At 46.6% G+C, this 12,612-nt stretch overlaps 1 protein-coding gene across 2 annotated transcripts in view; it reads right to left on the reverse strand.

The window, feature by feature from the left end:
• Positions 1-9,672: 9,672 nt before the first annotated feature.
• The window catches only part of ACTR1B (ARP1 actin-related protein 1 homolog B, centractin beta (yeast)), a 7,032-nt gene continuing 4,092 nt past the window's right edge, over positions 9,673-12,612 (reverse strand). Inside the window, exons 8-10 of one of the 2 annotated variants that reach the window (XM_010829604.1) lie at positions 11,265-11,326; positions 10,994-11,034; positions 9,673-10,778 (exon numbers count right to left, since the gene is read on the reverse strand). In XM_010829604.1, the coding sequence (XP_010827906.1) occupies positions 10,676-10,778; positions 10,994-11,034; positions 11,265-11,326 (206 nt within the window). In that variant the 3' untranslated portion in view covers positions 9,673-10,675. The remainder of the gene's footprint in view (positions 10,779-10,993; positions 11,035-11,264; positions 11,327-12,612) is intronic. The other variant, XM_010829605.1, reaches the window with a different exon arrangement.

Below are 12,612 nucleotides of genomic sequence, written 5' to 3' on the forward strand. Positions count from 1 at the left end.
AGTTCTGTGAAAAATGCCTCTGGTATTTTGATAGGGATTGCAGTAAGTCTGTAGATTTAAGTACCCCTTCTTTTTCTCTGTCTTTTAAAAATTTTAACCAGTTTTCCCTTAAGAAGAATCTCCATACATTTCCAGACTGCAGTAGCTGAATACTGGTCCCCCAAGGATGTCCAATACTTTGCCCATGTGGTGCAAAGAGCTGACACATTGGAAAAGACCCTGATGCTGGGAAAGATTGAAGGCAGAAGGAGAAGGAGGTGGTGGAGGATGAGATGGTTAGATAGCGTGACCGACTCAATGGACATGTATTTGAGCAAACTCAGGGAGATGGTGAAGGACAAGGGAAGCCTGGTGTGCTGCAGACCATGGGGTTGCAAAGAGTCAGACTCGACTTAGCAACTGAACAACAACAACAAAAACGACAAAGATGTCCATGTCCTAATTCCAGAATCTGTGAATATGTTAAGTTGAACGGTAAAAGATTATTAAGGTTGCAGATCCTTAATTCCAGTTAAGGTTGCTAATCAACTGACCTGAAAATAGGGAGAGTATCCTGGATTATCTAGGTGGGCTCAGTAATCACAAGGGAGGCAGAAGAGGGTCAGAAGGAGATGTGACTGTGGAGAAATGTTCAGAGAGATGCAATGTTACTGGTTTAAAGATGGAGGAAGGGGATCACAGGTCAAGGAATGCAATTAACCTCTAGAAGCAGGGAAAAGCAAGGAAAAGATTCTCCCCCAGTCTCCAGAAAGAAACACAAACTTGGTTGTCATAGTGATTTCAGCCCATGAGACCCAGGTCAGACTTCTATAGAACTGTAATGCTTCCATGGCATCAGTAGATCAGTTAACTCCTGTATCCTGGGTTAGTGGGTCTCAAATTTAGCTGCACATTAATTAGAATCACCTGGAGCCAGTACTTTGGCCACCTCATGTGAAGAGTTGACTCATTGGAAAAGACTCTGATGCTGGGAGGGATTGGGGGCAGGAGGAAAAGGGGACGACAGAGGATGAGATGGCTGGATGGCATCACTGACTCGATGGATGTGAGTTTGAGTGAACTCCGGGAGATGGTGATGGACAGGGAGGCCTGGCGTGCTGGGATTCATGGGGTCGCAAAGAGTCGGACACGACTGAGTGACTGAACTCAACTGAACTGAACCGGAGCTCTTTCTGTTCCCAATACCCAGATCGTATCCAGACCATCCAAGCAGAATTTCCAGGGGTGAGATCCAGGCATTATTACTTTAAAGTTCCTCAGGTATTTTCAACATGCAGCCAAGGTAGAGAACCTCCACCTCAGGCTAACCAAAAAAGCATGGAGAAGCTCTTTTTCTTCCCTCTTGGTAACTGGGACCCTGGGGTCAGAGAGGAAGTGTAAAACTACCGCCCCCCACCCCAACCCCAACTAAGAATATCAAACGTATACTTTTGGATAGAAATGGGCTCCATTTGAACCTTTGGCCATTTAGTAGCTTAGAAATTGGATCCCATCTCTCCTCACTAGGCAAGAATGCAGATAGCTCTCTCTTTTCATATTTATTATTCATTTTTGGCTGCCCTGGGTCATCATGGCTGCGCACGGCTTTTTCTAGTTGCAGTGTGGGGGCTTCTCATTACAGTGGCTTCTTTTGTGGAGCATGGGCTCTAGGCACACGGGCTTCAATAGTTGCAGCATGCAGCACACTGGCTTAGTTTCTCCATGCCACGTGGAATCTTCCTGGACCAAGGATTGAACCCACGTCTTCCAATCCACATTGGAAGGCAGATTCTTAACCACTGGACCTCCAGGGAAGTCCACAGGCAGCTGTCTGATGGTATTTATTAAACAATCTGCAAAGACAGAACAAAGATTTTTTTTTTTCCTGGAACCACTTTAGCAAGTCACTGATCGGATGCCCCATCACAGGAGAATGGGTGTTTCCTACAGACGTTCTCTTGTGTAACTCCAGTATGACTATAAAACTCAGGATATTACAACTTGTACTTTTTTTACCATTTAATCCTCAGACCTTATTCAGGTTGTGATAAATGTTCCAAGAATGTCTTTTATAGCAAAGATCCAGTTTGTGGTGCCTTTAGTTGTCATGTCCCTTTAACCTCCTTCACACTGGAACATTTCTTCAGCCTTTCTTGATTCTTATGACCTTGACACTTTTAAGGGCTTCCCTTGTGGCTCAGTTGGTAAAGAATTCACCTGCAATGCGGGAGACCTGGATTCAATCCCTGGGAAGATCCCCTGGAGAAGGGGAAAGCTACCCATTCCAGTATTCTGGCCTGGAGAATTTCATGGACTGTATAGGAGATACCCCACGTCCAAGGTCAGGAGCGGCGGTGGCAAGGAGATACCCCATGTCCAATGTAAGAGAAACCCCTCTAAGATGGTAGGTGCTGAGAGAGGGCATCAGAGGGTAGACAGACTGAAACCACAATCATAGAAAACTAGCCAATCTGATCACATGGACTACAGCCTTGTCTAACTCAATGAAACTAAGCCATGCCGTATAGGGCCACCCAAGAAGGTCAGGTCATGGTGGAGAGTTCTGACAAAATGTGGCCCACTGGAGAAGGGAATGGAAAACCACTTCAGTATTCTTGCCTTGAGAACCCTATGAACAGTATGAAAAGTCAAAAAGATAGGACACTGAAAGATGAACTCCCCAGGTCAGTAGGTGCCCAATATGCTACTGGAGATCAGTGGAGAAATAACTCCAGAAAGAATGAAGGGACGGAGCCAAAGCAAAAACAACACCCAGTTGTAGATGTGACTGGTGATAGGAGCAAGGTCTGATGCTATAAAGAGCAATACTGGACAGGGACCTGGAATGTTACATCCATGAATCAAAGCAAATTGGAAGTGGTCAAACAGGAGATGGCAAGAAAGAATGTCAACATTCTAGGAATCAGCGAACTAAAATGGACTGGAATGGGTGAATTTAACTCAGATGACCATTGTATCTACTACTGCAGGCAGGAATCCCTTAGAAGAAATGGAGTAGCCATCATAGTCAACAAGAGAGTCTGAAATGCAGTACTTGGATGCAATCTCAAAAATGAAAGAATGATCTCTGTTTCCAAGGCAAACCATTCAATATGGTTTGTAATCCAAGTCTATGCCCTGACCAATAATGCTGAAGAAGCTGAAGTTGAACATTTCTATGAATACCTAACGACCTTTTAGAACTAACACCAAAAAAGATGTCCTTTTCATTACAGGGGACTGGAATGCAAAAGTAGGAAGTCAAGAGACACCTGGAGTAACAAGCAAATTTGGCCTTGGAATACAGAATGAAGGAGGGCAGAGGCTAATAGAGTTTTGCCAAGAGAATGCACTGATCATAGCAAATACCCTCTTCCAACAACACAAGAGAAGACTCTACACATGGACATCACCAGATGGCCAACACTGAAATCAGATTGATTATATTCTTTGCAGCCAAAGATGGAGAAGCTCTATACAGTCAGCAAAAACAAGACTGGGAGCTGACTGTGTCTCAGATCGTGAACTTATTGCCAAATTCAGACTTAAATTGAAGAAAGTGGGAAAAACCACTAGACCATTCAGGTATGACCTAAATCAAATTCCTTATGATTATACAGTGGAAGTGACAAATAGATTTAAGGAACTAGATCTGATAGAGTGTCTGATGAACTATGGATGGAGGTTTGTGACATTGTACAGGAGGCAGGGATCAAGATCATCCCCAAAAAAAGAAATGCAAAAAAGCAAAATGGCTGTCTGAGGAGGCCTTACAAATAGCTGTAACTAGAAGAGAAGCAAAAAGCAAAAGAGAGAAGGAAAAATATACCCATTTGAATGCAGAGTTCCAAAGAATATCAAGGAGCGATAAGAAAGCCTTCCTCAGTGATCAATGCAAAGAAATAGAGGAAAATAATAGAATCGGAAAGACTAGAGATCTCTTCAAGATGATTAGAGATACCAAGGGAACACTTCATGCAAAGAGGGGAACAATGAAAGACAGAACTGGTATGGACTTAAAGGAAGCAGAAAATATTAAGAAGGGTGGTAAAAATACACAGAAGAACTGTACAAAAAAGATCTTCATGACCCAGATAATCATGATGGTGTGATAACTCACCTAGAGCCAGACATCCTGGAATGTGAAGTCAAGTGGGCCTTAGGAAGCATCACTACGAACAAAGCTAGTGGAGGTGATGGAATTCCCAGTTGAGCTATTTCACATCCTAAAAGATGATGCTGTGAAAGTGCTGCACTCAATATGCCAGCATATTTGGAAAACTCAGCAGTGGCCACAGGACTGGAAAAGGTCAGTTTTCATTCCAATCCCAAAGAAAGGCAATGCCAAAGAATGCTCAAACTATCGCACAATTGCACTCATCTCACATGCTGGTAAAGTAAGCTCAAAATTCTCCAAGCCAGGCTTCAGCAACACATGAACTTGAACTTCCAGATATTCAAGATGGATTTAGAAAAGGCAAAGGAACCAGAGATCAAATTGCCAACATCCACTGGATCATGGAAAAAGCAAGAGAATTCCAGAAAAACATCTATTTCTGCTTTATTGACTATGCCAAAGCCTTTGACTGTGTGGATCACCACAAACTGTGGATAATTCTGAAAGAGATGGGAATACCAGACCACCTGACCTGCCTCTAGAGAAATCTGTATGCAGGTCAAGAAGCAACAGTTAGAACTGGACATGGAACAACAGACTGGTTTCAAATAGGAAAAGGAGTACATCAAGGCTGTATATTGTCACCCTGCTTATTTATCTTATATGCAGAGTACATCATGAGAAACGCTGGTCTAGATGGAGCACAAGCTGGAATCAAGATTGCTGGCAGAAATATCAATAACCTCAGATATGCAGATGACACCACCCTTATGGTAGAAAGTAAAGAACTAAAGAGCCTCTTGATGAAAGTGAAAGAGGAGAGTGAAAAAGTTGGCTTAAAGCTCAACATTCATAAAACTAAGATCATGGCATCCAGTCCCATCACTTCATGGCAAATAGATGGGGAAATAGTGGAAACAGTGGCTGACTTTATTTTTGGGGGCTCCAAAATCACTACAGATAGTGACTGCAGCCATGAAATTAAAAGATGCATACTCCTTGGAATAAAAGTTATGACCAACCTAGATAGCATATTAAAAACCAGAGACATTACTTTGTCAACAAAGGTCCGTCTAGTCAAGGCTGTGGTTTTTCCAGTAGTCATGTATGGATGTGAGAGTTGCGGACTCTAAAGAAAGCTGAGTGCTGAAGAATTGATGCTTTTGAAATGTGGTGTTGGAGAAGACTCTTGAGAGTCCCTTGGACTTCAAGGAGGTCCAACCAGTCCGTCCTGAAGGAGATTAGTCCTGAGTGTTCATTGGAAGGACTGATGTTGAAGCTGAAACTCCAATACTTTGGCCACTTGATGTGAAGAGCTGACCCATTTGAAAAGACCCTGATTGAGGGCAGGTGGAGAAGGGGACTTCAGAGCATGACATGGTTGGATGGCATCACCAACTCGATGGACATGAGTTTGGGTAAACTCCGGGAGTTGGTGATGGACAGGGAGGCCTGGCGCGCTGTGGTCCTCGGGGTCGCCAAGAGTCAGACATGACTGAGTGACTGAGCTGAACTGATAGTCCATGGGATCGCAGAGAGTTGGATATGACTGAGCAACTTTCACTTTTGACACTTAAAAAATTACAACTTGGGTTTGTCTGCTGTTCCCTCATGATTGGATTCAGGTTATGTATCTTGGGCAGGAGTAACAAGAGGCGATACTGGACCTGTCTCAGTGGGCATGCAATGTTGGTTTGTCCCACTGCTGATGAAGGGGTTTTCCTGGTAGCTCAGCTGGTAAAGAATCTGCCTGCAATGCAGGAAACCCCCGTTCAATTCCTGGGTCGGGAGGATCCCCTGAGGAAGGGATAGGCTACTCACTCCATTATTCTTGGGCTTCCCTGATGGCTCAGATGGTAAAGAATCTGCCTGCAATGAGGGAGACCTGGGTTCTATCCCTGGGTTTGATCCCTGGGTTGGGCAGATCCCCTGGAGGAGGGCATGGCAACCCACTCCAGTATTCTTACCTGGAGAATTCCATGGACAGAGGAGGCTGGCAGGCTACCGTTCAGGGGGTCGCAGAGAGTCAAACATAACTGAGCGACTAAGCACAGCATTTTGCTGATGAGGTGTCCCCTTTGGTCACTTGACTAAAGTAATGTCTGCCAAGTTTCCCCACTGTGAAGTTGCCTTTTAATTATTATTATCAGAACTTAAAAAAATACTTATCTATTATCTATAAATAGTTATTTATTTACATATACATATATCCACTTTTTCAGAGAAGGCAATGGCACCCCACTGCAGTACTCTTGCCTGGAAAATCCCATGGATGGAGGAGCCTGGTAGGCTGCAGTCCATGGGGTCGCTAAGAGTCGGACACGACTGAGCAACTTCACTTTCACTTTTCACTTTCATGCATTGGAGAAGGAAATGGCAACCCACTCCAGTGTTCTTGTCTGGAGAATCCCAGGGACAGGGGAGCCTGGTGGGCTGCCATCTATGGGGTCTCGCAGAGTCAGACAAAACTGAAGCAACTTAGCAGCAGCAGCATATCCACTTTTCAGATTCTTTCCCCACATATCCCATTACAGAGTAATAAGTAGAGTTCCCTGTGCTATGTTTTATATATAGTAGTGTGTATATGTCAATCCTGATATTCCAACTTATCCCTCCCCCATCCCAATAAACATGTTGGTTTTCTACATCTGACTCTACTTCTGTTATAATTAAGTTCACTGTAGCCTTTTATAAGATTCCACATATAAGCAATATCTCATTTTGTCTTTCTGTGTCTGACTTACTTCACTCAATATGATAATCTCTGGGACCACCCATGTTGCTGCAAATGGCATTATTTTGTTCCTTTTTATGCCTGAGTAATATTCCATTATATATACATACCACATCTTCTTTATTCGTTCCTCTGTTGATGGCCATTTAGGTTGCTTCCATGTTCTGGCTATTGTAAATAGTGCTGCAATGAACACTGGAGTACAGGTATCTTTTTTATTTATGGTTTTCCCTGCCCTTTAATTATTAATAAGTATCTAATTGGAAAAGACTCTGATGCTGGGAGGGATTGGGGGCAGAAGGAGAAGGGGACGACAGAGGATGAGATGGCTGGATGGCATCACCGACTCGATGGACATGAGTCTGAGTGAACTCCTGGAGTTGGTGATGGACAGGGAGGCCTGGCGTGCTGCAGTTCATGCGGTCGCAAAGAGTCGGACACGACTGAGCGACTGAACTGAACTGAACTGAATGGGGTAATACTTTGAGATGTCAATATCCTATTCCTCATCAAACTTTCAATTTATTAACCTATGTCAGTATAGACTCATGCTTTTATATTGTATTCAATAAATCATAATTCATAACTGTCATTATTTTTTGAAGTTTAATTTGTTCCAGATTTGACCACTGGAACATCTTCAGGCTGGCTCATGGTCTTTTGACAGGTCCCTATCAGTCTTGTAGCACTTCTTCTATCCTCTGACACAAAATGTCCCAGGCTGTTAATAAACCCATGAGGTAGGTGCTATTATTATCATCCCCACGTTAGAGATACAGAAACCTAGGAGCAGCTCAGGATTATGCAGCTAGTGAGTTATGGTAGCAGAATTGTGAATCCAGACCATTTAGCTCAGCCCTGAGTTTTTCTCCCTAACTTTTTATTCTGAAATAATTTAAGGCTTACAGAAATGTTGCAAAAATAGTACAGAGTTCCTGACTACCTTTCACCCAATTTCCACTGACATTAACCTGTGACATTAACACACAGTGCTGTTAATGGAAACCAGGAAATTCATGTTGATGCATTACTGTTAAGTGATTTTGCCAGCTTTCTCAGTGGTCCTTTCTGATCCACTGCATTTCATCATCACAGCCTCTTTTGTCTCCTCCAACCTGTGACAATTCCTTAGTCTGTCTTTGTATCTTGTCACTTTTGAACAAGACACCTGGTCCATTCATTTGTAGAATGCCCTCAGTTTGGGTTTGCCTGCTGTTTGTTCCTCGTTAGACTGAGGGTATCCAAGAACACACAAGTGACACTGCAGCCTCTTAATTTATCACATCAAGAGAGTGACTCATTACCTGGGATGTAAACTTGGATAATTTGATTAAGGTGATATTTACTAGGTTCCTCCCCTGTATAGTTACTACTTTTTCCTTTTTAAACTAGTAAGTACTTCACGGGTATATACTTTGAGATAATGCAAATGTCCTTACTTTTGCTTACTAGTTTTTAGATCCATTTCTGCCTGCACCAGTGGTGACTGGGATGTTTGCCTAAGGGTGATTTTCTTTTCCTACTATTCCTTCTACATTCATTAACTAATTTAGTAAGAATGAACTGCCCCTGCTCCCCTGTGTATCTATTTATTCAATTATTTTTCTCAGACTAGACTCATGATTAATGACTTACAATCCATTACAGACCTGACTACTGGTTGCTCCTTCAAGTTGGTCCCTGAGTCCTTTAGACAAGCCCCCTCTTTTCTGAGCACTTTGCTTCCACAAGATATCCCAGGTTCAGATCTCTGCCCCAGATCTGCAATTTGTCCAAGGAGCTCTGACTCCTTCCTTCGAAGAATATTTAGAAACCAAGACCTATTACCAAGGGTATTTTATGTGCTTACTCCTACTGGGGTGTCACTGCCTTCAACATACATCTATGGTAACCATGCACCCCCAGCTGACTGCCCATCACCCAAGACACTGCTAAAAGCCCTCTCAAGAGCCCTGACACGCTCGCTCCAACTTACCCCTTTGGTTTACCTCACATCATGGCCAGACCACTCACCCTGCCCTGCTGCTTTGGCATCACTCTGGTCCTTGTCTTTTTTTCTAGCCCCATGGGCCACAGGCATTTCTTTGAACTCTTACCTCTCCCAGGAACATGCCCTGTTTACCTGGCTAATCCCTCCTGGATAAAAGCAAGTCAGCCTGCCCCACCTCCTGGCTTAGACATAGCAATTCTGTACTGAAACAGGCTGTTTACCTTTCTTCCCTGATATGTATGTTTTGGGGAGCAAAGATATGTCTTGTTTACCATTGGCTCCAAACACATAACACTTCCTGGACCTACTGTATGTGTTCAAGTGTTTGATGGAGGCGGAAGAGGGCAGTCACTCCAAACTCACTTCTCACGGCTCCCTCCTCCTCTACCGCCCTTCCTCTCCATGCTGCTCAGCTTCTCCCTTCAGAACCCAGCTCATTGGCACAGCCGTCTACATCTCTCCCATCACCCGCCCTTCTTGTCTGAACTGGGAACTTGCATCAGTGTTGGTGTGTCGGCCTCAGCTTCATCGCAGCCAGGCAGCAGAGGTGCTCCAAACAGAACAGGTGAGAACACAGGCCCACTGAGCCCCACCTGCCACAAGGCCCCATCTGGGAATAAGGGGGAGGAGGGCAGCATGCCACCTGCTTCTCCTGGTGCACTGCAGCAGGCGTGTAAAGAGCCTGGGGAATTGTGCCACCAGGCTGAGAGCCCAACCTCTGAGGCCTCCCGTGCTGCGTCGCCCCACCAACCGCTGAGGCTGCAGGCTTCTGAGCCGCCACCAGAGCCCCACTGCTTTGGTCCCCAGGGATGTGTGAGCAAACAGTGCAAAGAAACACATGAAAACAGAGCCATGCGCTGGGCCTTTTCCATAATTATTACTATAATGACTTACAAAAAAAGTTTTTTCAGGCAACTGTGTTGAGTTATTGTACATATGTGGGAGAGGGAGATGGGGGTCCTGGCCATAGGGTAAATGAAGACCTCTTTCGTGGGAGAAGGAAATGTGCCTCCCCTCTCCCCCACTAGGTCTGACTCCTGATTAAGTGGCTTCCCCTCAACAAATGAAGACCATTAACCCTTCCTGTCCCAGGTACTGGGGTAAAGGAGAGGGAGCAGCAAGTCCATGAAGTGCTTTGATGGGGAGAAAGCACAACCCGCTGTGGCTGCCCAAGCCCCATGCATCCTGTCCTGGTTCCACAGGGCTGGACCCTGGCCCACACTCCCTCACTGGGTTCAGAAGACTGCCCAGAACTCAGTCTACACCAAAGCACCCACCTGGGAAGACAAGAGGACAGAGCGTGAGGGGGTCAGGGACGCCAAGGTGTGGCCTTCTGGGCTGCCCGGTTGGGTCAGGATAAGGATGTGGCACAAGGAGCCGTCACACAGCAGAGGGAACTGCTGGTGCCCCCCCCCCCAGCCCCCGCCCCCCCCGCCCCGACCCCGCCACTCCCCAGGGCTAGTCACCCAGGCATCCAGGCACTCTCGGAGGGGTTCTGTCAGAGGCAATGGGGGTGTTCCGGTGTCTGGCCTTGGAGCTTGGGGAAGCAGAGAACCATGGGCCTAACTGGCTCTGCCAAGGGGGACACCCAGAACCATCCAAAGCTGGGCCCCTCAATTCCTATCTTCCAGCTCCAGCCTCCCATCCATGCAGCTAACTGTGACCGTGTGTGTGTGTGTTATACGTGTGCACGTGTGCACATGTGTGTAGGGGAGGCTTAGGGAAGCGCTGTGGCACCACTTGCCCAGGGTTCAGGGCGTGCAGGGGGTCCAGGCCTCATCTGTGAACCCAACCACAGAGGGTTAAGGACTCTGGTTCCCCCTTCCTCCCAGAGCTACGCCTTCCTCCTTGGCCACTAGAAGGTTTTTCGATGAATAGCCCGGGAGCCGTCCTCTTCATACTCCTTTTTGGATACCCACATCTTCTTAAAAGTGTCCAGTGAGGCCAGGATAGAGCCCCTGTGAGGAGGGAGGGACAGCATTCTTGGGGACCTGAGGGCTGAGCCAGCCACCCGCCCTGGGCGCCCAGGACTCCACTTTTCTAACCTGTGGGGGACATCCCCCCACCTCCACCTGGCCTGGACCAGCCCAGAAAAAAGTGTCCAGAGCCCAGGAAAAAGTGTCCAGAGCACAGCGGCCTCCTCCTAGGGCCTCGGCTCTGGGTCCCGCCTTACCCGATCCACGTGGAGTACAGCCGTTCCTGAGGGGCTGAGATCTGGAGGGAACAGCACAGTGTAACTGCCCTGCCCTCCCAGCACCCCCATCCCAGCCTTGGGGGCATTTCCCCCAGTGCCTGCAGCCAGGCCTCAGCCAGGAGCCGGAAGGGCAGCAGGGCCGGGCTGGGTGTGAAGTCAGAGGACATCTAACAGTGCTTCTTGCCCTTCCCTCCCCAGGTCAAAGTTGCCCAGCACCCCCATGCCCTACAGGGACTCCCCACAACCTCACCTTGATTTTGACGTCCTTTGGGGCAAGCTTCTTTACTTCACTTAGTAATCGATCACCAAAGCCTGTGAACACAAGGCTGGCTGAACCCAGGGTTCACATCTGACCCTTCATCACTAGCTCCCTCACATCCAACTTCTGGTGCCTCAGCCCCAGCCACTTTTTTTTATTTTTTAAGCTACTATTTTATTTTTTGGCCATGCCATGCAGCATGTGGGATCTTAGTTCTCTGACCAGGGATCGGACCCATGCCCCCTGTAGTGGAAGTGTGCAGTCTTAACCACTGGACTGCCAGGGAAGTCCTTGTTTTAGTCGTCCTTGCCGGGAGTAAGGGTGGCGAGAACCACACAAAGGCAGAAAAGACCCAGCGGTGTGCCTGCAGGTGGGCCCGCTTCCCTCTTCAGGAAGGAAGGCAGCAGGAGATGGGACCCCGAGTCACCCACCACCGCCTGACCCTACCCTCTCCCCCTTGACACTCCAGAGCCAAAACCCCCAGAAGCAGTCAAAGGCAAATGATGAGTCAGGAGAACAAGCAGTCACTTCCATCCAGTAGACAGGCAAACGTCTCGCACAGTGCTGGGACGGGGCTGGGGGACTGCCATAACTGGGGGAGCCTCTCAGGAGGGAAACTTGTGATATCTACCAGGTATCAAGTGCACACATGTGTACCCTCTGACTCAGCAATTCCATCCCTAGGATTTATCTTTCAGGTATCTTCCCATTACGTGAAATGATAGTGCATGCAATCACCCAGTGGAACATTTTTGTAATGAGAGAGAATTTCACCACCTCCAAGGCCATCAGCAGGTTAATGGTTCAATGGCACATCCAGCCCTCAGGGCCAGATAAAGAGAACCTACACAAACATCTGCCGTCTGTGGAGCAAAATCAACAACACAGGAGCTGGAGAGTATGCTCATGTTCCTGCTCTGTCGCTAAGTCAGGTCTGACTCTTCGCAACCCCATGGACTGTAGCCCGCCAGGCTCCTCTCCATGGAATTCTCCAGGCTAGAATACTGGAGTGGGTTGCCATTTCCTTCTCCAAGGGATCTTCCTGAGCCATGGATTGAACCCATATCTCCCGCATTGGCAAGCTGATTCTTTACTACTGAGCCACCTGGAAAGTCCAGAGAGTAAAGTCCAGGGCTGAGTAAAAAGGATGCTTTATCTAGGCACAGATGTTACCTGAGAAACTAACAATAACTGTGGGAAGGGAACTGGGTGACCAGGACAATAGAAGGCAGACTTCATCGAATACATTTTAGACCTCATCAAACTTACCATCTATTTGTAAACAAAATTTAATTTCAAATCTATCCCTTAAAAAAAAAAAACAAAACTCACTGAACAT

This window comes from Bison bison, unplaced genomic scaffold, assembly GCF_000754665.1.
Source record: "Bison bison bison isolate TAMUID 2011002044 unplaced genomic scaffold, Bison_UMD1.0 scf7180017864508, whole genome shotgun sequence".
NCBI classification, from domain to species: domain Eukaryota; kingdom Metazoa; phylum Chordata; class Mammalia; order Artiodactyla; family Bovidae; genus Bison; species Bison bison.